The sequence below is a fragment of the Oncorhynchus keta genome, chromosome 19 (genome assembly GCF_023373465.1).
Source record: "Oncorhynchus keta strain PuntledgeMale-10-30-2019 chromosome 19, Oket_V2, whole genome shotgun sequence".
In the NCBI taxonomy this organism is placed as follows: Eukaryota; Metazoa; Chordata; class Actinopteri; order Salmoniformes; family Salmonidae; genus Oncorhynchus; species Oncorhynchus keta.
In genome coordinates, this window is record NC_068439.1 from 23,637,251 (window position 1) to 23,662,973 (window position 25,723).

General features: G+C 42.1%; 1 protein-coding gene across 3 annotated transcripts in view; it reads right to left on the bottom strand.

Annotated features, from left to right (window-relative positions):
- trps1 (trichorhinophalangeal syndrome I) overlaps positions 1-25,392 on the bottom strand; it is a 181,082-nt gene extending 155,690 nt beyond the window's left edge. The window contains exons 1-2 of one of the 3 annotated variants that reach the window (XM_052470059.1): positions 25,096-25,392; positions 19,501-19,740 (exon numbers count right to left, since the gene is read on the bottom strand). In XM_052470059.1, coding sequence (XP_052326019.1) covers positions 19,501-19,513 — 13 coding nt within the window. In that variant the 5' untranslated portion in view covers positions 19,514-19,740; positions 25,096-25,392. Of the gene's footprint in view, positions 1-19,500; positions 19,810-25,095 lie in introns of all 3 variants that reach the window. The other 2 variants (XM_052470058.1, XM_052470060.1) reach the window with 2 other exon arrangements.
- Between the last annotated feature and the right edge of the window lie 331 nt (positions 25,393-25,723).

The window sequence follows — 25,723 nt, forward strand, 5'->3', positions numbered from 1 at the left end:
TCTATATGTTAGTGAATGTAAATTGGGCCATTTATGCTAATTGTTAAGTAAACTTGTAGAAGTAATTATACTTTTTCAATGTGAACAATATTGTATCAAAAGAATGCATTTGGTGTCAGTAATATATTTTGTTGTACAAGAGTCAACTGTTTACTGTTTTATACTTTGCTCAACGTTAGTTGTTAGTTGATAGAGATAGCATAGACACTGTTGGACAACACATGTGAGCTTTTTATATACTTATCTTTCACTATTGGGTTACTATTCCATAGTATCCATGAGTACGTTTTTGCCTGCTTATTCAACATGCATGTCAGGTTTTTGAGTCTTGTTGAATGGTGTTCCTACCCAGAGAGATCGACATCTTCTATTGCATGCAGAAGAAAAAAGACATCTGAAGGTTTCTCTTCAAGAGGAACTTTTCTTGGAGGATGCTTAAGTACACTATTCTCTATTCTTGTTTGGACTGATCACCCCATGTTATGTGGTGGGACTGTGATATATTGAATGTGTATTTGAATTTAATTTTGTTTTGTGAATTAAACTTTACTGGTGATAATTGATACAATAGAAGGTAGAACCGATTTGACCTGGTATTGAAATAGATCCATAGATTATTTGAACACTGAATTTATTCAATGTGAAATACTATAACTTTGAATAGCATATTTTGTTGTTGAGAACTACAAATGATTTTATTATAAAATAAACAATCCGGCATTAGCACTCTCTATTATTATTTGACCCTGCTGGTCATCTGTGAACATTTGAACATCTTGGCCATGTTCTGTTATAATCTCCACCCGGCACAGCCAGAAGAGGACTGGCCACCCCACATAGCCTGGTTCCTCTCTAGGTTTCTTCCTAGGTTCTGGCCTTTATTGGGAGTTTTTCCTAGCCACCATGCTTCTACACCTGCATTGCTTGCTGTTTGGGGTTTTAGGCTGGGTTTCTGCACAGCACCTTGAGATATCAGCTGATGTAAGAAGGAATTTATAAATACATTTGATTTGATCTAAACTTTGGTCTAATCTTTCTTTGCTAATATCATTACTGCTCTTCCATAATATAGTCAATTGATCCATGCTAAGCACATGCTACACTATCTCTAGGCTAGAGTATTTTACAGTTCCACAACATAGGAAAAATACAAGCAAGAGGACAACTTTCCATTGTAACATTAACATGCACCTTTGTATTCACATCCATCATGTAGCCTAGCTCGCATTCAAAAACAGATGAATTAAAAAAAGGAGAGGCACAGCGAGGAAAAAACATAAATATATTACATGGATGAGTGTCTAATTGAATATTGCACAAGGAAGAAGAGAAAACATCAACAGAAAGCACACAGCATGAAGATGAGCCTTAAAGTATATGAAGAAAGATGTTATTGTGGAAAACTTCCCAAGGAGATCATCTGGGGGATGTTTCCCACTCTCATACCCAAAGGATCATTGCTCTGGAGCAGTGGATATGAATGGTGACAAAGTGTGAGGAAAGATAAGGTTGGAGGGAACCACAGCCAATCTGAACCCCATTGGCTGACTCTATATATTGTGCTCATAAGAAATATGCAATTATTCTCCTGAGGGTTTCCCTATTATGATGCCATCTCTCCCATTGTTCCAGACCCTGTTATGATGCCATCTCTCCCATTGTTCCAGACCCTATTATGATGCCATCTCTCCCATTGTTCCAGACCCTGTTATGATGCCATCTCTCCCATTGTTCCAGACCCTGTTATGATGCCATCTCTCCCATTGTTCCAGACCCTGTTATGATGCCATCTCTCCCATTGTTCCAGACCCTGTTATGATGCCATCTCTCCCATTGTTCCAGACCCTGTTATGATGCCATCTCTCCCATTGTTCCAGACCCTGTTATGATGCCATCTCTCCCATTGTTCCAGACCCTGTTATGATGCCATCTCTCCCATTGTTCCAGACCCTATTATGATGCCATCTCTCCCATTGTTCCAGACCCTGTTATGATGCCATCTCTCCCATTGTTCCAGACCCTGTTATGATGCCATCTCTCCCATTGTTCCAGACCCTGTTATGATGCCATCTCTCCCATTGTTCCAGATCCTGTTATGATGCCATCTCTCCCATTGTTACAGACCCTGTTATGATGCCATCTCTCCCATTGTTCCAGACCCTGTTATGATGCCATCTCTCCCATTGTTCCAGACCCTGTTATGATGCCATCTCTCCCATTGTTCCAGACCCTGTTATGATGCCATCTCTCCCATTGTTCCAGACCCTGTTATGATGCCATCTCTCCCATTGTTCCAGACCCTGTTATGATGCCATCTCTCCCATTGTTCCAGACCATGTTATGATGCCATCTCTTCCATTGTTCCAGACCCTGTTATGATGCCATCTCTCCCATTGTTACAGACCCTGTTATGATGCCATCTCTCCCATTGTTCCAGACCCTGTTATGATGACATCTCTCCCATTGTTCCAGACCATGTTATGATGCCATCTCTCCCATTGTTCCAGACCCTGTTATGATGCCATCTCTCCCATTGTTCCAGACCATGTTATGATGCCATCTCTTCCATTGTTCCAGACCCTGTTATGATGCCATCTCTCCCATTGTTACAGACCCTGTTATGATGCCATCTCTCCCATTGTTCCAGACCCTGTTATGATGCCATCTCTCCCATTGTTCCAGACCATGTTATGATGCCATCTCTCCCATTGTTACAGACCCTGTTATGATGCCATCTCTCCCATTGTTCCAGACCCTGTTATGATGCCATCTCTCCCATTGTTCCAGACCCTGTTATGATGCCATCTCTCCCATTGTTCCAGACCCTGTTATGATGCCATCTCTCCCATTGTTCCAGACCCTGTTATGATGCCATCTCTCCCATTGTTACAGACCCTGTTATGATGCCATCTCTCCCATTGTTCCAGACCCTGTTATGATGCCATCTCTCCCATTGTTCCAGACCCTGTTATGATGCCATCTCTCCCATTGTTCCAGACCCTGTTATGATGCCATCTCTCCCATTGTTCCAGACCCTGTTATGATGCCATCTCTCCCATTGTTCCAGACCCTGTTATGATGCCATCTCTCCCATTGTTCCAGACCATGTTATGATGCCATCTCTTCCATTGTTCCAGACCCTGTTATGATGCCATCTCTCCCATTGTTACAGACCCTGTTATGATGCCATCTCTCCCATTGTTCCAGACCCTGTTATGATGCCATCTCTCCCATTGTTCCAGACCCTGTTATGATGCCATCTCTCCCATTGTTCCAGACCCTGTTATGATGCCATCTCTCCCATTGTTCCAGACCATGTTATGATGCCATCTCTTCCATTGTTCCAGACCCTGTTATGATGCCATCTCTGTCATAGTTCAACATGTATTTTTATTGAACCATTATTTAACTAGGCAGATTACTTTACAACATTGCCTGCTCCTGAGCATTCTCACGAAGAAAAACGTAATATTGTGGGGCTTCCCTCATGCCCCTTTTCATGACGGTGCTAGTAGCAACGTGAGTGAGTGCTAGCTATCTACCAAACAGAGCATTATGCTAGCCAAGACCAACAACACAAACAAATGGACTGTACATTTACAAGTAGTGAGCGGAGATACAAACAGACTATACTAAACTAGTTAAATGTCTTACTTGTGTTGAAATGTTTTCCACACACACATAGCAAAACATTGACGACAAAGTTGTCTCTTTTACAATGGAAGAGAAAGGGAAATAATGTTTGTTTTTGTAACGAGTGCGCTGAGAGTCGGGGTTTTAAATAATAAATGAAGCAATGAACACGAACCACAAACAACGCACCGACATGGAAACAGAGTCAATAACACCTGAGGAAAGAACCAAGAGGAGTGACCGATAAAGGGAAGATAATCAAGGAGGGGATGGAGTCCAGGTGAGTGTCGCGCAGGTGCGCGAGACGATGGTGACAGGTGTGTGGGATAATCAGCAACCTGATGACCTAGAGACTGGAGAGGGAGTATACGTGATAGTTTTGGCCAATTTGTGGGAGTGGTCGAGGGGAATTCCTTCCTATGACATAAATACCGACTCTGAGCATAGTTCCAGACCCTGTCATATGTTCAGAGACCCTTCCATACCCCTGAGGGAACTAGCCCTAGTTTGAACATGCATGACAGACAGTAGTCTTGTATTCCTTTATGTGTTTCATAAAGTTAAATCAATTATATAAGCTTTATTCTCTCATATTTGCTTTGGCTTTGTGACTGTGTCTTCTTGTCTGTTGATCTGTATGTGAGGTGGGTGGGCAGTTCACTTCACACTCAATCAATACAAATCGTGGGCGAAGTGTAGGCCACGTATTGAGCATCAAAACACATTCTGTTCTGGCGATATGAATGGAGTTACTGTAGTGCGTCTGGGAAAGTATGTGTTTGAATCTGGTTCACACAGGTCTGAATCAGACAGATGTCGATGTCACATCACGATCAGGGCATTGTTACTGAATAAGATAAGCCATCTAAAGAAAACAAACAACTCATCACCATGATTAACCTTCATATCAGCAAAGAGGTGGCTACTGAACTGCTTCATCAAGATATTTCTATTTGCTTTGTTCAAGGATTATCCTACTGTAATGAGGCGTAACCTTGAGTGGCTTTAGTCAAGCCAAATCAAACGACTCTACCACACCCAGTGAACTATAAGCATACCACCGACTAAGATTCGTCTGACACCCCAAGCATGACAAGCTCTAGCTAGTTATGACCTATGTATAGCCCAGCTAGAAAGATCAAGAGTTCTTGCAATGAAATGATTCAGTAGTGGCGACCTCAAAGCAGGAGGTCAACAAAAGGCCCACAAGGACCTTAATTAGATACTTGACATAAAGGTGCAGATGAAAATGTGATCAAATTTGAACATACATTTTCAGTTTGGACTCAAGGGAGGCTGTAGTCCAGTAACAAATAGGTGGGCAGACAGAGACAGACATGCCTGTGACTGTACAAAGTACACATCAGCGCTGCGGTCTGAATGGATGATGACCGAAGCACCAAGTGAACCTCATCTGCAAATATTACACCCTACCATTCATACCAGAGAAAATGAATAGGAGGAAGGGAGGACCTTACTGTGCTCATTGGCTACTCTGTAGATTCCCTTTCCTCTTACACCTGACTCCCATTTCCAGCTAACCTATCCTCCAAAACAGCTGAGCTGGTGAGCTGGACCCTGAGGGCTGATGTCCCGAGGAGATACAGTGCATTCTGAAAGTATTTTTCCACATTTTGCTACGTTACAGCCTTATTCTAAAATGGATTAAATGTTTTTTCCCCCTCGTCAATCTACACACAATACCACATAATGACAAAAAATGTTTTGCTCATTTATAAAAAAACAAAATAAAGAAATACTACATTTACGTAAGTATTCAGAAGACCCTTTACTCAGTACTTTGTTGAAGCTCCTTTAGCAGTGAATACAGCCTTGAGTCTTCTTGGGTATGAAGCTACAGGCTTAGCACACCTGTATTTGGGGAGTTTCTCCCATTCTTCTTTGCAGATCCTCTCAAGCTCGATCAGGTTGGATGGAGAACATTACTGCACAGCCAGTTTTTCGATCAGGTTCAAGTTGGGCCACTCAAGGACATCAAATCAAATCAAATCGTATTTGTCACATACACATGGTTAGCAGATGTTAATGCGAGTGTAGCGAAAAGCTTGTGCTTCTAGTTCAGACAATGTAGCAATAACCAACGATTAATCTAACCTAACAATTCCACAACTACTACCTTATACACACAAGTGTAAAGGGATAAAGAATATGTACATAAAGATATATGAATGAGTGATGGTACAGAACGGCATAGGCAAGATGGGATGGTATAGAGTACAGTATATACATATGAGATGAGTAATGTAGGGTATATAAACATAAAGTGGCATAGTTTAATGTGGCTAGTGATACATGTATTACATAAAGATGGCAAGATGCAGTAGATGATATAGAGTACAGTATATACATATACATATGCGATGAGTAATGTAGGGAGGGTATGTAAACATTATATTAAGTGGCATATATTAAGTGGCTAGTGATACATTTTTACATCAATTCCCATTATTAAAGTGGCTGGAGTTGAATCAGTACGTTGGCAGCAGCCACTCAATGTTAGTGGTGGCTGTTTAACAGTCTGATGGCCTTGAGATAGATAGAAGCTGTTTTTCAGTCTCTCGGTCCCTGCTTTGATGCACCTGTACGGACCTCGCCTTCTGGATGATAGCGGGGTGAACAGGCAGTGGCTCGGGTGGTTGTTGTCCTTGATGATCTTTATGGCCTTCCTGTTACATTGGGTGGTGTAGGTGTCCTGGAGGGCAGGTAGTTTGCCCCCGGTGATGCGTTGTGCAGACCTCACTACCCTCTGGAGAGCCTTGCGTTTGTTGCCGTACCAGGCAGTGATACAGTCTGACAGGATGCTCTCGATCGTGCATCTGTAGAAGTTTGTGAGTGCTTTTGGTGACAAGCCAAATTTCTTCAGCCTCCTGAGATTGAAGAGGCGCTACCGCGCCTTCTTCACAACGCTGTCTGTGTGGGTGGACCAATTCAGTTTGTCCGTGATGTGTACACCGAGGAATTTAACACTTACTACCTCTCCACTACGACATTCAGAGACTTGTCCCGAAGCCACTCATGCATTGTCTTGGCTGTGTGCTTAGGGTCATTGTTCTGTTGGATGAGGAACCTTCGCCCCAGTCAAATGCCCTGAGCGCTTAGGAGAAGGTTTTCATCAAGGATCTCTCTGTACTTTGTTCCGTTCATCTTTCCCTCGATCCTGACTAGTCTCCCAGTCCCTGCCACTGAATAACATCCCCACAGCATGATGCTGCCACCACCATGCTTCACCGTAGGGATGGTGCCAGGTTTCCTCCAGATGTGACGCTTGGCAATCAGGCCAAAGAGTTCCATCTTGATTTCATCAGACCAGAGAATCATGTTTCTCATCATCTGAGATTCTTTAGGTGCCTTTTGGGGGCTGTCGTGCCTTTTACAGAGGAATGGCTTCTATCTGGCAACTCTACCATAAAGGCCTGATTGGTGGAGCGCTGCAGAGATCGTTCTCCCATCTCTACAGAGGAACTTCTGAGCTCTGTCAGAATGACCACTGGGTTCTTCCCTGACCAAGGCCCTTCTCCCCCGATTGCTCGGTTTGGTCAGGTGGTCTCCAATCAAGTTGTTGAAAGATCTCAAGGATGATCAATGGAAGCAGGATGCACCTGATCTCAATTTCGAGTCTCATAGCAAACGGTCTGAATACTTATGTAAATAAGGTATTTCTGTTTTTTTGTTTTTTTATTCATTTGCAAACACTTCTAAAAACCTGTTTTCTCTTTGTCATTATGGGGTATTGTGTGTATATTGATGAGGTAAAGCATTTATTTAATCCATTTTAGAATAAGGCAGTAACGTAACAAAATGTGGAAAAAGTCAAGAGGTCTGAATACTTTCCGAATGCACTGTAACCTTACTAGGAACACAGGAGACATAAAGACGGACCCCTTCAAAATACTGAGGTCTGTTTAGATCTGCATGTGTTTAAAACACAATCTCTTCTGACATTACAAAATTATTTGCTTGTCTATACACTGGTGTCTGGTAGTGATGGGGGGAAAAAACTCGATATAGTCACTTATCTGTATATTATTAATACAAATAATTGTTTAGAATATCGCAAAATCGCACAAACTCCAGTACTTTTCCTTCATAGCTTGTTCTCCATCTTCTTTTTAAATAGGGAGCCAATTTGTTTTCAGCACTTTAATTTCCATGACTGATTAGTTTTAAACTAGTTTTCTCATGGCTCTCTCTTGTCCCTCTGCAGTAGACATATATATGGTGAGCAATATGTTTGGAACATCAAAACAAAATGAATTCACAGTATCAAAATGGGTAACACTTTATTTGGATTGTCCTTCTGCAGATACTCATTTCAACTACGTATCTACTAACCATAACCCTAAACTTAACCCTTACACTATCCCTAACCTTAACCCTTACACTATCCCTAACCTTAACCCTTACACTATCCCTAACCTTAACCCTTACACTATCCCTAACCTTAACCCTTACACTATACCTAACCTTAACCCTTACACTATCCCTAACCTTAACCCTTACACTATCCCTAACCTTAACCCTTACACTATCCCTAACCTTAACCCTTACACTATCCCTAACCTTAACCCTTACACTATCCCTAACCTTAACCCTTACACTATCCCTAACCTTAACCCTTACACTATCCCTAACCTTAACCCTTACACTATCCCTAACCTTAACCCTTACACTATCCCTAACCTTAACCCTTACACTATCCCTAACCTTAACCCTTACACTATCCCTAACCTTAACCCTTACACTATCCCTAACCTTAACCCTTACACTATCCCTAAACTTAACCCTTACACTATCCCTAACCTTAACCCTTACACTATCCCTAACCTTAACCCTTACACTATCCCTAACCTTAACCCTTACACTATCCCTAACCTTAACCCTTACACTATCCCTAACCTTAACCCTTACACTATCCCTAACCTTAACCCTTACACTATCCCTAACCTTAACCCTTACACTATCCCTAACCTTAACCCTTACACTATCCCTAACCTTAACCCTTACACTATCCCTAACCTTAACCCTTACACTATCCCTAACCTTAACCCTTACACTATCCCTAACCTTAACCCTTACACTATCCCTAACCTTAACCCTTACACTATCCCTAACCTTAACCCTTACACTATCCCTAACCTTAACCCTTACCCTTATTCTAAACCTTACCCTAACTGTAATCTTAGCAAGTAGTTACCTCATCAACAAATTGTCAGTTGCTTATCAACAGATAGTTTGTTGATAGTATGACCATCTGTAGCGCATCTACAGATGGACTATCCAAATAAAGTGTGACCTTTATAATCGCAATACATATTGTATCGGCACCTAAGTATCGTGATAATATCGCATCGTGAGGTCCCTGGCAATTCCCAGCCCTAGTGTCTGGGGTGTGGAATTTATAGGGGTTGCAGTCATAATAATAGAATCATAAGCTGACGTATACAAGTGTGTGTGTGTGTTTGTGTTCGCCCACTCAGAGTGAGTCTCAACACCCTGATCTTTTCCCTCATTCTCTCTTTCTCTCCTTTCTTTAGGCTCAGGGCTAGCACTGACTCATCAATATGAGAGGAGCGGCAGCACCATAAAAGTGATCTCCTGCCACCCACACATAGAGCTTTTAAGAGCTGCCCTCCTCCCAGCCTCTCTCCATGCAGTAGTTAGCTGCCCTCCTCCCAGCCTCTCTCCATGCAGTAGTTAGCTGCCCTCCTCCCAGCCTCTGTCCATGAAGCAGTTAGCTGCCCTCCTCCCATCCTCTGTCCATGAAGCAGTTAGCTGCTCTCCTCCCATCCTCTCTCCACGGAGTAGTTAGCTGCCCTCCTCCCAGCATCTCTCCATGAAGCAGTTAGCTGCCCTCCTCCCAGCATCTCTCCATGAAGCAGTTAGCTGCCCTCCTCCTAGCCTCTCTCCATGAAGCAGTTAGCTGCCCTCCTCCCAGCATCTCTCCACAGAGCAGTTAGCTGCCCTCCTCCCAGCCTCTCTCCATGAAGCAGTTAGCTGCCCTCCTCCATGAAGCAGTTAGCTGCCCTCCTCCTAGCCTCTCTCCAAGAAGCAGTTAGCTGCCCTCCTCCTAGACTCTCTCCATTAAGCAGTTAGCTGCCCTCCTCCCAGCCTCTCTCCATGAAGCAGTTAGCTGCCCTCCTCCATGAAGCAGTTAGCTGCCCTCCTCCTAGCCTCTCTCCATGAAGCAGTTAGCTGCCCTCCTCCTAGCCTCTCTCCATGAAGCAGTTAGCTGCCCTCCTCCTAGCCTCTCTCCATGAAGCAGTTAGCTGCCCTCCTCCATGAAGCAGTTAGCTGCCCTCCTCCTAGCCTCTCTCCATTAAGCAGTTAGCTGCCCTCCTCCTAGCCTCTCTCCATGAAGCAGTTAGCTGCCCTCCTCCATGAAGCAGTTAGCTGCCCTCCTCCTAGCCTCTCTCCAAGAAGCAGTTAGCTGCCCTCCTCCTAGACTCTCTCCATTAAGCAGTTAGCTGCCCTCCTCCCAGCCTCTCTCCATGAAGCAGTTAGCTGCCCTCCTCCATGAAGCAGTTAGGTGCCCTCCTCCTAGCCTCTCTCCATGAAGCAGTTAGCTGCCCTCCTCCTAGCCTCTCTCCATGAAGCAGTTAGCTGCCCTCCTCCTAGCCACTCTCCATTAAGCAGTTAGCTGCCCTCCTCCCAGCCTCTCTTTATGAAGCAGTTAGCTGCCCTCCTCCATGAAGCAGTTAGCTGCCCTCCTCCTAGCCTCTCTCCATGAAGCAGTTAGCTGCCCTCCTCCCATCCTCTCTCCACGGAGTAGTTAGCTGCCCTCCTCCCATCCTCTCTCCACGGAGCAGTTAGCTGCCCTCCTCCCATCCATTCTCTATCCCCGGAGCAGTTAGCTGCCCTCCTTCCATCCTCTCTCCACGGAGCAGTTAGCTGCCCTCCTTCCATCCTCTCTCCCCGGAGCAGTTAGCTGCCCTCCTTCCATCCTCTCTCCACGGAGCAGTTAGCTGCCCTCCTCCCAGCATCTCTCCATGGAGCAGTTAGTTGCCCTCCTCCCAGCCTCTCTCCACGGAGCAGTTAGTTGCCCTCCTCCCAGCCTCTCTCCACGGAGCAGTTAGCTGCCCTCCTCCCAGCATCTCTCCATGGAGCAGTTAGTTGCCCTCCTCCCAGCATCTCTCCATGGAGCAGTTAGCTGCCCTCCTCCCAGCCTCTCTCCATGCAGCAGTTAGTGGCCCTGCTCCCAGGGGCTCTGTGTACTGTATGCTGGGGGAAAGACGTTCTCTCATCAGGGGCTCTGTGTACTAGGGGAAAGACCTTCTCTCATCAGGGGCTCTGTGTACTAGGGGAAAGACCTTATCTCACCAGGGGCTCTGTGTACTAGGGGAAAGACCTTATCTCACCAGGGGCTCTGTGTACTAGGGGAAAGACCTTATCTCACCAGGGGCTCTGTGTACTAGGGGAAATACCTTATCTCACCAGGGGCTCTGTGTACTAGGGGAAAGACCTTATCTCACCAGGGGCTCTGTGTACTAGGGGAAAGACCTTATCTCACCAGGGGCTCTGTGTACTAGGGGAAAGACCTTCTCTCAACAGGGGCTCTGTGTACTAGGGGAAAGACCTTATCTCACCAGGGGCTCTGTGTACTAGGGGAAAGACCTTATCTCACCAGGGGCTCTGTGTACTAGGGGAAAGACCTTCTCTCAACAGGGGCTCTGTGTACTGTATGCTGGGGGAAAGACCTTCTCTCAACAAGGGCTATGTGTACTGTATGCTGGGGGAAGACATTCTCTCAACAGGGGCTATGTGTACTGTATGCTGGGGGAAGACATTCTCTCAACAGGGGCTATGTGTACTGTATGCTGGGGGAAGACATTCTCTCAACAGGGGCTATGTGTACTGTATGCTGGGGGAAAGACCTTCTCTCACCAGGGGCTCTGTGTACTGTATGCTGGGGGAAAGACCTTCTCTCAACAGGGGCTATGTGTACTGTATGATGGGGGAAAGACCTTCTCTCAACAAGGGCTATGTGTACTGTATGCTGGGGGAAAGCAAACGCTGACACCGTCCTGTCAGCACCCTCTTCACACTCCACTGTAAGCAAATTCCCTTAAAAGCAGATCGGAGTCTGATAAAACCACCAGGCAGCCCACCCTGAACAGTGTACACACACACTGAACTCAGCCATGTTTCACAAAGCTCCACACTCAGCTCGTTATCAAGATAAGAGAGTGTGCTGGTCATTTAAGGCTGGGACTGGGGCTGAGGGTGCATTGCATTAGTCTGGGGGTGGACTGGAAGAAGAGAATGTCTTGTACTATCTCAGAATTCTTTCCAGCCCCAGTGACAGCCTTGCTCCTCGTCTACAGGGCCAACTGTCCACTTAAACCTTCTGTTCAGTCGCAGCCTCCACTGGCACAGCCCAGGCACCCTGTACTAAGAGGGGCTTTAGCTGAGTTTTGGCTTGTCCCAGGCAACTTTTAGTCAACTCCTGGACGTATAAATAAGAACAATATCAGATAAGTCTCGCAGGAAGTCTATAAACATTTACATTTTCTTTCAAGTGCTGTTTATGGATATTTTATCTCCTATCTGGGAAGTTAAGAACATGGTGAAAAGAGGTCCCAGGCAGGAAGATACGGGGCGGACAGTGAATCAAAACGCGCCGGGTCTGACAGCGACCACGGCCCGTTGACCATAATAGGTGCTGAGTGGGCCTGGTGGAACGGCTGCAGACCCACTCTCTGTCTGGTCCACAGGAATGCCTGAAGAGTTATGGGACGGTACCAGGGCTGAGGAGAGGGGGGTGGAGCGTGGGAGAGATAAAGAGTTGAGCTACCAAACGTATGTCTCTTATGACAGGATACCGACAGCAACCAGAGCAGGGTTCTGGCAGGGAGAAAGGCTAGAGGGAGGAAGGGCTTAGAGGTTTCTATATGGGTTCTGTCGAGGCAAGGGGACCGTCTCCTTTCCTGCCAGAAAGTCAATAGTAAACTACTAAAAGAGACTGCTCTATATCAGGAGAACAAAGCTTCTTCGATACACAAAGAGCATTGTCATATTCACAATCCAAATATAAAAGTTGCTAACTATTTTGTTTCACTATGAAGTTCGATAAAGCTTTGTACTGTAACTCCTTATCAGGATGGTAAGCTAACAACCATCACCAACACAAATATAACACATATACTACACAGCCAAAAGTATGTGAACACCTGTTTGTCGAACATCTAATTTCAAAATTATGGGCATTAATATGGAGTTGGTCCCCCCTTTGCTGCTATAACAGACTCCACTCTTCTGGGAAGGCTTTCCACTAGATGCTGGAACATTTTTATTTATTTATTTGATTTTTTACCCCCTTTTCTCCCCAATTTCGTGGTATCCAATTGTTAGTAGTTACTATCTTGTCTCATCGCTACAACTCCCGTACGGACTCGGGAGAGACGAAGGTCGAAAGCCATGCGTTCTCCGAAACACAACCCAACCAAGCCGCAATGATTCTTAACACAACGCGCATCCAACCCGGAAGCCAACCGCACCAATGTGTCGGAGGAAACACCGTGCACCTGGCGACCTGGTTAGCGTGCAATGCGCCCGGCCCGCCACAGGAGTCGCTAGTACGCAATGAGACAAGGATATCCCTACCGGCCAAATCCTCCCTAACCTGGACGACGCTAGGCCAACTGTGCGTCGCCCCACGGACTTCCCGGTCGCGGCCGAAAGGTGTCCGATGGGGTTGAGGTCAGGGCTCTGTGCAGGTCAGTCAAGTTCTTCCACACCGATCTAGACAAACCATTTCTATATGGACCTCGCTTCGTGCACGGGGGCATTGTCATGTTGATACAGAAAAGGTTCTTCCCCAAACTGTTGCCACAAAGTTGGAAGCACAGATTCATCTAGAATGCCATTGTATTCTGATGCGTTAAGATTTCCCTTCACTGGAACTAAGGGGCCTAGGCCGAACCATGAAAAACATCCCCAGACCAGCATTCCTCCTCCATCAAACTTTACAGTTGGCACTATGCATTGGGACGGGTAGCGTTCATCTGGCCCTTTTTCTTCTCTCAAAATATTCGGTCAGTGAAACTGAAACAGTTCATCTCCTGAATGGCTGGAGGCAGCAAACTATGAACTAGCTATGATTTACAACCTGATAGCAAAATGTATTCAACTATTAGACTATTAATCATGCATTGACTGCATCCATTTAATTCTGCCAACAATGCTTTACTCTACGTAATGGAATTTTCAGTCAAATGTAATTTATTTTTAAAACATCTTATAAAGTTTGTTTTGAAGCATAAACTGCAAATGTTATATCTTAGAGCGATATTCTGATTATCTTTTTGTTTCATTTCTGCAAAGTAGTTCAAACGGTATCAGTTCTACTTTAATGTGGTTCTGGTATACATCAGTCTGTGAGACTTCCCTGTCAGTTCTACAATGCACTTAAATACAGCTAAGGCCCATTGTCAAGGACACTAACAGTGATACAACACACGACAACGGAGAGTTCAGACTCCTGACTGATGCACACTCCTCTGCTGGATAATAACCACTAACGTAAAGAGAGAGGACTCAGTCAGCTTCTGAGTTTAGCAGCCACAGACAGACAGTGGACTGCCCTAGCATACTCAGAATAGTTTCTATCCTCTAAACCTTCAATTAGAAAAATAAATAAAGGCTTTTCAACCAGGTAGGCTATAGTCAAACGTAATGTTCGTCTTCCCCGATGTTGTAGCAACATCTACATTTGTGAATTGGCCTTTCTGTGGAGAGGAGGGGTTGAGGGTGGATTATTTGGAGTGTTTGGGAAAGCAACCCCATCAGGAAAGAGAACGTTCATGATTCTTAATTGCTTTGGCAAGTGAAGAGACTAGCCTTGGGTTGGGACGCATGTAAATTTAACTGCCCCAGGTCAGTATTTAACAAGTCAAATTTTCCCATCGGGCTACTACTGGCCGCAAGACACCCCAGTAGTGGCCAATGGGGGTGGCACACCTTGGTGGTCTGATCCTGGAGGATCCTGGGTAGTTATGGACAAGGAAGGAATGCAATCTCTGTCACTTGGTAACCTGAAATGGAGCCCCACCAATAGCCTGGCAACGTAGAATTACTCAACAATGTACAGTGGAGTTCTGGACTAGCAGTTCAATATTGTTCCTGGGCTGATCCTGACCAGACAACTCATATGTGTGAACAGTGTGGTCGGTACCATTTTGTCCTTTTTTTGTGTATCTGCAATTAGATGCAAAAAAAGGGCAAAGAAAAAACATTATTCAAGCTGACAAAGATGATGATGAAGAGGTTGATTAATGCAGCTCGGCTTTTAAAATAATCAACCTCTGAGTGTGTGGTGCATTTGACATTACCCTTTAATTTAATGGGTTTTGACTCAAGACGCTTTGTTTTTGCAGCTTCATTGTAGCGCCCGTCCCCCTTTTTCTTTGCCCCTTTTGGGGCCTTTTTTTCCACCACCATATGGTGCAGGCCTTGCGGAAATAATCCACTAAAAACAACAGGCAGGCCTGCACTTAACCATTTCTTCTTTAACGCCACAAGAGAATGAATCGCTCCTTTGTCTAGCATTCTGCAAATGATCCAGGATCATTTCTTGTTCTCAAACTAATTAGATTAGTTCAGCGGGGTTCAGGGTTATTGCAATAAGTTGCAGAGGAATGAGGGGTAGATGACGGCGTAATCAGCCACCAACGTTCAAACTTTCCTTCCTTAATGAGCAGGTTCACGCCACCCTTCTAAAGCTCTAATGGCAATTTTCTTTCAGAAGAGCTCATTTCAACCACAACCTCATGTGGGGTACAAGTCAGTGTTCTTGCTGATCATAATTGCCTCACTTGGTAATGTTAAACACCGCTGCGAAGTGACAGAGTGAAAAAGACGACCGACCAGAGTTTCAATTCCACTCAGCAATCAAAGAGATCATTATCTTGCTCTGCGTAACGATAAGCATCTTTTCGATGCACTACATGTTCCAAGTTATACATGTATGATTTCCATCCTGTTCTGGGAAATAAGAAGTGGTCAAAAAGACTGTACACCTCGAACAAAGAGCCATGGACATCCAGAGCTCAGTTACCTTGCACTGTGTAGAAAAAAGACGATACCTAACAAGAATTTAAGGGTTTAAAAAATATAAATAAATGACTTGAAGGACAAATGGACTGAAATGGGGCAACAGATACTTTAGGTTAAAGAGAAAGCTGTGGACATGAGAGAGCTACAGTAACTGGCAGACATGGCCTGAAGAAACCCGGCCCGCTTGTGCCATAGAGTAGCAACAGCAGAACCAAGCCAACAAGAAATATTTATACAGACACCCGGAAAACCATGAAAAATGTTCTTGTCTTTAGACTTTTAAATAAGCACTTATAGAATGATTTGGCACAGCGCGTCCTACAAACACGTTGGCACACCATATATCACTGAGGCTTGTTCCTACAGAAGCATTGCGCTGACGACTCACCTATTTCTTCATATAATTCACAAGGATTACAGAAATCAAGGCTGCATTTAATGGGCCTAGTATTTTTGCTTACCTCCAACAAAACTGTTATCAGAAAAGGGGTGAATTAGTTAAAACAACAGCTCATTTCTCAAGTTAAGGGCATATATTCTTTATGTGAAACTTTTGTCCGTGTGAGTTCAGAAGAGCTCAGAATAAAATGTGTGTGGTTACGGAGCGTGGTTGAGTATTCACACTACTGGTCCTGTAAAACCGCCTGTGTGTTAGAACTGCAGTCAGTATTTGTGTCATTAATATCACATTAATATCATATAATACTTCAAATGTATACAAACATGAGTGTAGGTCGCCTTGCATAACAGCGTCTGCTAAATGGAATATTTGATATATTATAATGATTTGCCTAATTAATATATATATATATATATATATATATTTACATAATAAATATATGGGGAATTGGAAATGATGCTGACAATTACATTGCTGGAAGCTACAATCTATCTGCAATATTAAAGCTGATCTACCCACAAAACAAAAAAACCTAACCTACTAAAACATATCACTACCTGGACTTGTATATCTAAAAAGTAACAGGTCTCAGCACAGACATTGATCCGGATGATAGCTTCACACTCAGCACTCTGAATGGGCTCATATGACATGTCAAACAACATCCTCTATCCACCTCGCCCACATCTGATGTCCCACATTTAGGTCACGTAAATTAGAAGTACATCTAGATGCAATATTATAATAATATAATTGAAGACATTTAGCAGATGCCTTTATCCTAAGCGACATACAGTGCATTCATTTTGCGAATGGACCCGGGAATCAAACCCACTACGCTGGCATTGCAAGTGTAATACTCTACTAAATGAGCTACAAGCCCCTCACTTTATACAAACAGTTACCAAGGTTGGGCTTGCATAGTTATTTAAATTTTAATTTACACTAAGAATTTAAAATAGGCAATATTGTAATTGTTTTTCTTTGGGGCTATGTTTTCTATGGCTGAGTTTAGTATGAGAATGAAATGTGAAATACATGGATCAAATGAATGCATGTTGGTTGTTAACAATAGCTCAGCTGTCTCTATGAAACACACTCCCTACCTCCCAGTAAGTGAAATCTTTGAGCTAAGCGCATTATAACACTGGCTCCTGTAACAGAGGTAATGGTGTTTCTTAAGTACAGAGACATTTTCAGTTTTGAGTAGTCTGGATGGAAAAGATAGCATATGTTAAACATTATACAAATCTGCTGAAATAGCAAGACTGTCATGAGAAAACCTTTCTGCAGCGTTAACAAAGAAAATGTCTCGTAATAGCTGCTCATTATCAAGTGTTTAATATGCGTATCCAGACAGAGAGAGAATGTTCTACCATGGCACACTTTTTGAGATACGGCATTTGAGTTCAGCCACTGTCCAGAGGTCCAAACCCTCAACTATGTGTTCACTTTCCAAACATAATGAGATTATTTCATTTCTACGCTTGTTGCTTTTGCATTATTACTCTTAAGACTAAAGTCTGTGAGTACAATAGTGCAACGCACAGAAAATAACATAATACTTGATTTGGAAATAAACAGCCTAAATGGCTGAATTCTTCTTGCGATTAAAACCAAAGATTGTAATTATTAAATCATGGTAATGTTGCAATACTGTAGTGTACTTATCAGGAGTGATAAGATGCCAGCATTGGCTAATGACAGGCACAAGGACACACTGTTGAATGGAAGACAAATTGAGCTGTTTTGAAAAATGACAGGTCTTGGTTCACCCACTAATTAGGCTCATCTCAATAATTAATTATTCCTCTGCAGGTTCACAGCAAAGGCAAAGCAGCACTCATGTTTCATCAGTCAATACCCTGAAATGCTGTTATCTATATGTACTGCCAGTAACTTTCTCCAACCTACCCTGCAAAATAACCTGAACTTTGTTTCTTAGTATGAATACATGTTAGGTATGAGTAAGCTATAACAACACTGTAGAAACCTACTTTATACTGTAGCAACAACCTCCTGTAACATTTGGTAAAGGATGAGATCATGACAATACAAACAATAAGATGAAATACGATTAGTTGAACCATATAGACAAGAGCAGAGTGAACGGAGAATGTTAGACGACTGGGGAATCATGAGCATGTGTGTGGCCCAGGGAGAAAAAGAGTGATAAACTACATGAAGTCAATATAGACAACATGAAGTCAATATAGACAACATGAAGTCAATATAGACAACATGAAGTCAATATAGACAACATGAAGTCAATATAGACAACATGAAGTCAATATAGACAACATGAAGTCAATATAGACAACATGAAGTCAATATAGACAACATGAAGTCAATATAGACAACATGAAGTAAATATAGACAACATGAAGTCAATATAGACAACATGAAGTCAATATAGACAACATTAAGTCAATATAGACAACATGAAGTCAATATAGACAACATGAAGTCAATATAGACAACATGAAGTCAATATAGACAACATGAAGTCAATATAGACAACATGAAGTCAATATAGACAACATGAAGTCAATATAGACAACATTAAGTCAATATAGACAACATGAAGTCAATATAGACAACATGAAGTCAATATAGACAACATGAAGTCAATATAGACAACATGAAGTCAATATAGACAACATTAAGTCAATATAGACAACATTAAGTCCATTTAGACAACATTAAGTCAATATAGACAACATTAAGTCCATTTAGACAACATGAAGTCAATATAGACAACATGAAGTCAATATAGACAACATTAAGTCCATTTAGACAAAATTAAGTCAATATAGACAACATTAAGTCCATTTAGACAACATGAAGTCAATATAGACAACATGAAGTCAATATAGACAACATTAAGTCCATTTAGACAACATTAAGTCAATATAGACAACATTAAGTCCATTTAGACAACATTAAGTCAATATAGACAACATTAAGTCCATATAGACAACATTAAGTCAAAAGAGACAACATTAAGTCTGTATAGACAACATTCCACATAAGCTAAAGGAATACATGGTAGTGACTTAAAACACCAGATCAAAATGCTGGAATATACCAAAGCTAAGAACATAAAACTGTTTAAAATGAAAGAGCCGAACAATTCAACTCCACTACAACAAGGATCAGGCAACAGTACTATAAAACATATTTTGAGAAACCCGCCTGGGACTTGGGTTCCGAAATTATAAAAATACAACATCACAATCCTAACCCTTTTGGGCCCATTCACTTTGGGCCTCCACTGACTTGTCACGATTTCAAGTTACGTAGAAAATAAAACACCATTCACAATATTTAAGCCTAATCGATGTATTACTCAAGTCACAGATAGCAGGACATAGAAGAATAGAGAGCATACATACCTCTGCCGAGCATTGGGTTAGCGCATTATCAGCACAGATTCCACAGGGATCCAGATATCAGAGTAGGAACAACATCCAGAGTCCTTGCCCTGGTTCTTGACTGAGGTATCCTTTATTCCACGTCCATGCCGGAGATGCATTTATTCCATTGTCTTTTCTTTGGTCTTGCTTTTGTTGTTGTTGTTGTTGGCAGGGTCTTTCTCAGATTTCTTAAAGGTTGTTCTCTTCTCCCACCTGTGTCTTCAGAGGAGATTCCAGGTAATATCAGTCCTGGGTTCCACCACAGCACGAGTCACAATGCTTCTCTCTCTGCAATCACACGCCGTTCAAAACGCACAAAAAAGCTAAATCAACACCATATGTTCTTTAAAGCCTAGATGTATCTAAAAACGTATCCCACAAATACACATCAAACATGCAAGTAGACCTCAAAAGTAGTATATGTTTTTTAAAGCTTGGAAGCTGGAACGAGTTAAAAAGTTATAAAAGTTAGGAAGACCATACAGACCGACATCTTGCATTCCATGTGATTTCGAGAGAAAGAACCATGATCAGTAGAAACACAATTAACGACGTGGTCATTACAAGTCAGAGTCAGTCCTGTGCCGCGTTAGCAGCAAGCAGCAGGCATCATCAAACTGCCGGTCTGTCGGACTCATGAATGAATAGGAGCTCTAGCGGTACGACAGGCCCTCTGGCAATCCAAATTGGAAACAGGAAAACAAACATTATCGGGGGAACACTATTTTCCCCCTTCTTCTCGACGAGTCATCCTGTCCAACCTGTCTGAGACAATGTAATGGCCTATGCTGTGCCCACTACAGCCGGCCTAGACCACACAGACGCAGAGAGGAACACTAAACCACAATGAGAGAAGAAGGAAAAACACTGAAAAATAATGGAGGAAAGAAAGAACACACACTGACATACAGACACTTAGAAACGAGCTAACACATTATAAACTGAGAGGCAAAACTGACTCGTCAGTGTTCCAGAGAGGAGAGGGAACGGACCACGTTTTTAGCAGACTCTACTCCTAATCAATGGGTATATCTGTTTTTTTTGGTGATGGGTAGGGAATTTCTACACTGGCTATCCCCAAAGTGCACTATGGAAATCCTAAGATACAGTAAATAGACACACACACACTCTCTTTATAAGTATGGTGTAGAACAGAGGGTAGGGTACTTGTGTGGCTGGGGAAAATAAAGGGAAATTCCTGACCTAAACCTACACAAAATGTCTACCTGACACAGATAGCAGGACTCTTGATTTATCCCAAATATGAAACAGCAAGTGTCTAGTCCTACATCATTACACCTTGTAAACCACACCTGAAGCCACTGCTGCATACAGAGCCCAGTGCAAGCCTTGCCTGACAACTCACCCTGCATTTCATTCTGCTGCTCTATTGATCAATACATCAATTCAGTCGGAAACTGCCATCCTAGAAGTCGTTTGTGTGACTTCAAATTTGATTAGTGCTATCCGGGATCCTTGGGACATCCCTACTCCTAAACCCTAACCGTAACTCCTACCCTTACCCTAACCTTAACCATAACCCTTACCTAACCCTCACCCTAACCTTAACCCTGCATTTCCCAAACAGGGACCTCAGGACCCCAAGGGGTGCACGTTTTGGTTTTTGCCCTAACACTACACAGCAGATTCAAATGATCAAAGCTAGATAATTAAGTGATTCCCTCCCAGAAATCGTCTGGGAGGGGGGCAAATCCAGACTCATAGAAGACATGTCAGTTGGCCAGAGCCATGTGGAGGTGTAGCCAGGCAAGTACAAGCCACCCCCATCCACATGGCTGGAGGGGACACATCGAGGAGCTTTTCCAGTTGGGGAAACCTTTTTTTGTAGTTAAAGTACTGTCTTGCGTTAACAGGTGAACACATGGAAGAGCCCTATTAGCCTATAGAACAAAGCCTACTTTCTAGTCTTTTAAGGTTGTTGCTCAGAATATATGGACATTTGAGGGGGGAAAATCTGTTAAATACAACAGTTGTGTGAAAAACATGAACTGTCACTTCTTGCATCAGCAACTGACAGTGAGAAGGACTTTTTAAAACAAATAAAAAGAGAAAAGGTAGCTGTATCAACAACTATTGCTTACACATACTCCTACCCTGGTTCCATTTTCCACAAATCTGGAAAACAAACTATTTGCTTACCAGGGTGAATCTAAGGTGCTATTAAAAGTTTTTAAGGCTACCATTTACTGCTGTCTGTCCTCTCTAAGTAAACTTTAGAATTACGTCAAATGGTTTAAGAAAATCAAAAGTTTCCTGCCTCTCCTGGTTGCATGTATCAAACCACCAGGGAATGTGTCTAGCCATTTGCAAAAGCATTAAAATGTTTTTAACCCTAAAAGCACCAACATGTGTTTTGCTGAAACACACTAAGTTAGTAATGATTGCAAAGAGTTGTGCTAGGTATATTTGAAATGTAAATGCAAAGAGCCACTGTCTGTCAAGCAGTAACACTTTTTATTTTATTAACCTTTTCTAACACAAGTAAGTGGTTCTAATTCTCAAACAAATAAGATTTTTTTTTAAGGGTTTCGAAATTCTAACAAACTGTACCCTTGTTGGCACTTTTGGGTTAAAGAGACAGGCCATTGTGTTCCATAGACACCAACGTGAGAACATACATGTGAGTGGGCCTTTATTCATGGTAAATCTTAGCTTCCTTTGTCTATTTAAGTGCATGGACATGAGGGGAGGAACCTACACAACCTGTTCCGAGGGTCAAAAATGACTATACAGATGTCATACAGTATGTCTGATTTTCAGTTTCAATATCTTTTCATTGAGATACAACCACCTCCAGAAAAAGCCGAAACATTGCTGAATGGCAATGAAGGATGGCTGGGTCGACCAAACAAATCTAAACCTTAATGTATCACAATTGTACCTAATTTCTGTAGTAGCCTACGTGTCATATTACATGATCATCTTTGATGTCTACAATTTTACAAGGAGCTATGCACAGTTTTTATCTGCTCTTGGTTTCTCATGTCCTTTAGGATTGAAGACATTACCAGTTTCTATACTATATGTAACTTTCTTTCTTTTTTCATGAGGCCTCAAAATATTTTATTTTTCATTAATAATGAATTATTAAGCAGCACCTACGTGGTGAATCTGGTACAAAGATACACTGCGAAGTGAAAGGCTGGCCTCACAGCGTTTCGAAAAAATCCCCCTAAAAGTAGTTGTGCAAACTCTAAAGCCATGTATAACAAATGCAAACCCCCCACTGTTGCTTTCTAATACCAACGAGACCCAAATTCATCTGTCAGCCGTAAAGTTCCTAACTATACAAGAGTTGATCTATTGCATACCCCCTTCCAAAGAACTCACAGATGGGAACCCATTTACATTTCAAATATACCTAGCACAATTCAGCAGTCACTTCAAACAGCTCTTATCAAACTTACCATGTGGATCTTTCTCTCACTTTTGAAAGAAACACTCCCTGTATAGAGTACCACAGAATACACATGACAAGTCATTTTATTTTCCATAATCCTCTCATAAAAGCAAAAGTAAAAAATCTTCTTAGAAAATGAGGCGAGAGTGGCTGCTTACATTTGGTGACAAAACATTGTACCTAATTAATTAACGGTTTACCAAGTGCTTCACGTATCAGATGTAATACATACAAGGCTGCAGTGAGGACAAAGTCCACTTTTAGAAGTGGATTTTTGCAACCAGATGTTTTGATGCATATTATTTATAATAAATACTCTTTATGCATGTGTGTGTTAACACTATTAAGGCAGAAATAATGTGTCTATAAGACATACAGGTGTCCAAATAACTAAACTATTGTTAAACACAGAGTGTTGTTGAGACTATGTTTCAGCTTAACCTTTCTCCCCTCTGAATGATGAAAAGTGTTTCTTTGCTTTGGCCACATCATTAACAAACTTTCACTGACAAGAAAGAGGGCTTTCATAGACAGAAGGTGTATCATTTCCAGACCCATGTTGGCGTGTAGGAAGGTTGGTTTCACAGTTTACAGGAAAGAGTATGAGTCCTCTACTGGAACCAACAGGGGAATTTTGTGTCATAACAATGTAACTACAAACAAGAGCCTAAGTGAAGTTGAAAATCGGGTGATTTAGAGTTGTGCTCATAGATGATCTTAGATCTTACCAACTGAAAAATATTCCGTTTAGATAGACAGAAACATTGTCTAAATGTTAAACGTTATGCTTTTGAAAAAGTCAATACCTTTAGGGGGTTATTTGCTACTATGTACATGGCTATAATGTAACTATCAAGCTAACACACTGAGAATATGTAACTTGTACATGCCTCTGAAAGTAGCCCTTTGCACCAAGAGTAGAGGAGTAGATGACCAAAATATCTCACCTCCTCATAAAAGTAATGGGGCAGGTATAAGTAATAAGGCAGAATTATATTATCTTTATAATGCTTGTAGCAAAACATAATGAAAAGCTATGTTGAGTTTCTGCAAAAGTGAACTGTTTCATCACGATGCCCAGTCATGCTGCTCTAAAAACTTTCTGGATTTCCGCAGACACACACACATACACACACTGCACCTCTGTGTCATCTCCTTTGAGATGTAGCCTAATCCCCTGCACATGGAAAATATATTTAAGACTTTTGAGAAATGACTGACTTTTTAAAAAGTAATTAACAAGTGATTAGTTATTGATAAAGTTACAAGCACGTTGTTACATTTCTTGTTTTGTAACAAAGTTGGTACATGACTTTTCTAAAAACCAAAACTTAGAACTTCGTAGGTTACGAATAACATGTGGAACCTTTAGAAAATAGGCTACTGGTGAAATCTTTTGGATGTGCATTTTATTGTAATTAGTTGAAATATTCTTCTGACCCGAGTGTGTTGTCATGCCTACGCATTTTCTTATCTTTGAGGAACATCACGGTTTACGGAAAGTTGAGTGGAAAACTTAACTCAGTTCTCGACATGAATGAATCATTAAACATCAAAATACACTTCAAAATATATACAAAGTTTCAGAAGCCGAAAAAAAACAGTGCACCTTAACATACTCTCTACCATGCTCTCTAATACGAACAATGAAAACAGAAATACGCGATGCGCCAAATAAAATCCTCGTCTTATTAGTGTGTTTGTGTGACTTAGATCACAGATATTCTCAAGACCATAACTATATTCTGTCTCCAACACCTATCCAGAATGCGTCGCGCCTTTACAAGAATGCTACAACATCTGAAATCTAATTATTAAATGAAATTGGAAGGGAAAAGTAAGCAACAAACCTACTGATCGGAACTCATGTTATTCTCCCTTGTCTCAATATTTACACCCTCTATTACGGCTACTGCTTCTACCAAGTAGCCCATTTCAATTTCTCACGCGTTTGACCCAACAAAACCTACATGCCATGTGAAATCGGAGAAGCCCTGCTGTTTTTTTTACAGCAAAGTAGCTCACTACTGATTCACGAAATCCCTTAGTTATTACATAACATTCTCTAAAAGCGATCCGCATTCTGGAACTACAGTAATTTCACATTGTTCGCCTCCGTACTCGTAACGTGCATTGATTCGCGTTGTCCTTACCTGTTGATTAAATTGCAATAGTCTTTGCAGTCTGAAAGATGGTGGAGCTTTGGCGTAAGCCATGAACCGTCTTTGTGCTGTTTGTTTGTTGATCTCGGGGTAGCCTACTATTTCTTTTTTGTTAGAGGGGATATAACATATCGAATCTCGCCTGTGCACGTGGAATCAGGGTGACTGTGTATAATATTTAAAACGCCCGAGTCTGGATGGAAAAGGAGGTTTAGTTTGCAGTGATCCCAGTTCTTTATCAGAAATGTTATCGCTTGACAGGACCTCAGACTCCAAGCATTACGTCAGTTTCAAGACACCAACACTATTAATATCAAGAAGCCCTTGCGGAGGAAAGCGCCACCCCAGACCGGTCGTTCTTAAAGGGACAGATGCATCCCTGATCCTCACTACCAAGCTATAACGCAATAATAACAAGTGAACAGTTTATCCCCTTCATCTTAATATTTAAAATGGCCTAATATTAATCGAATATGATCCCTATATTGATATATGGTTGGCTTAATGTCGATTTAGTGTGAATATACGTATTTAACAGAATCTGCTCTGATAAAAATATTATGTTCACTAGACCTAGGTATTTCTGAATTATGTTACGGGTATATTGTATTGCTATGAC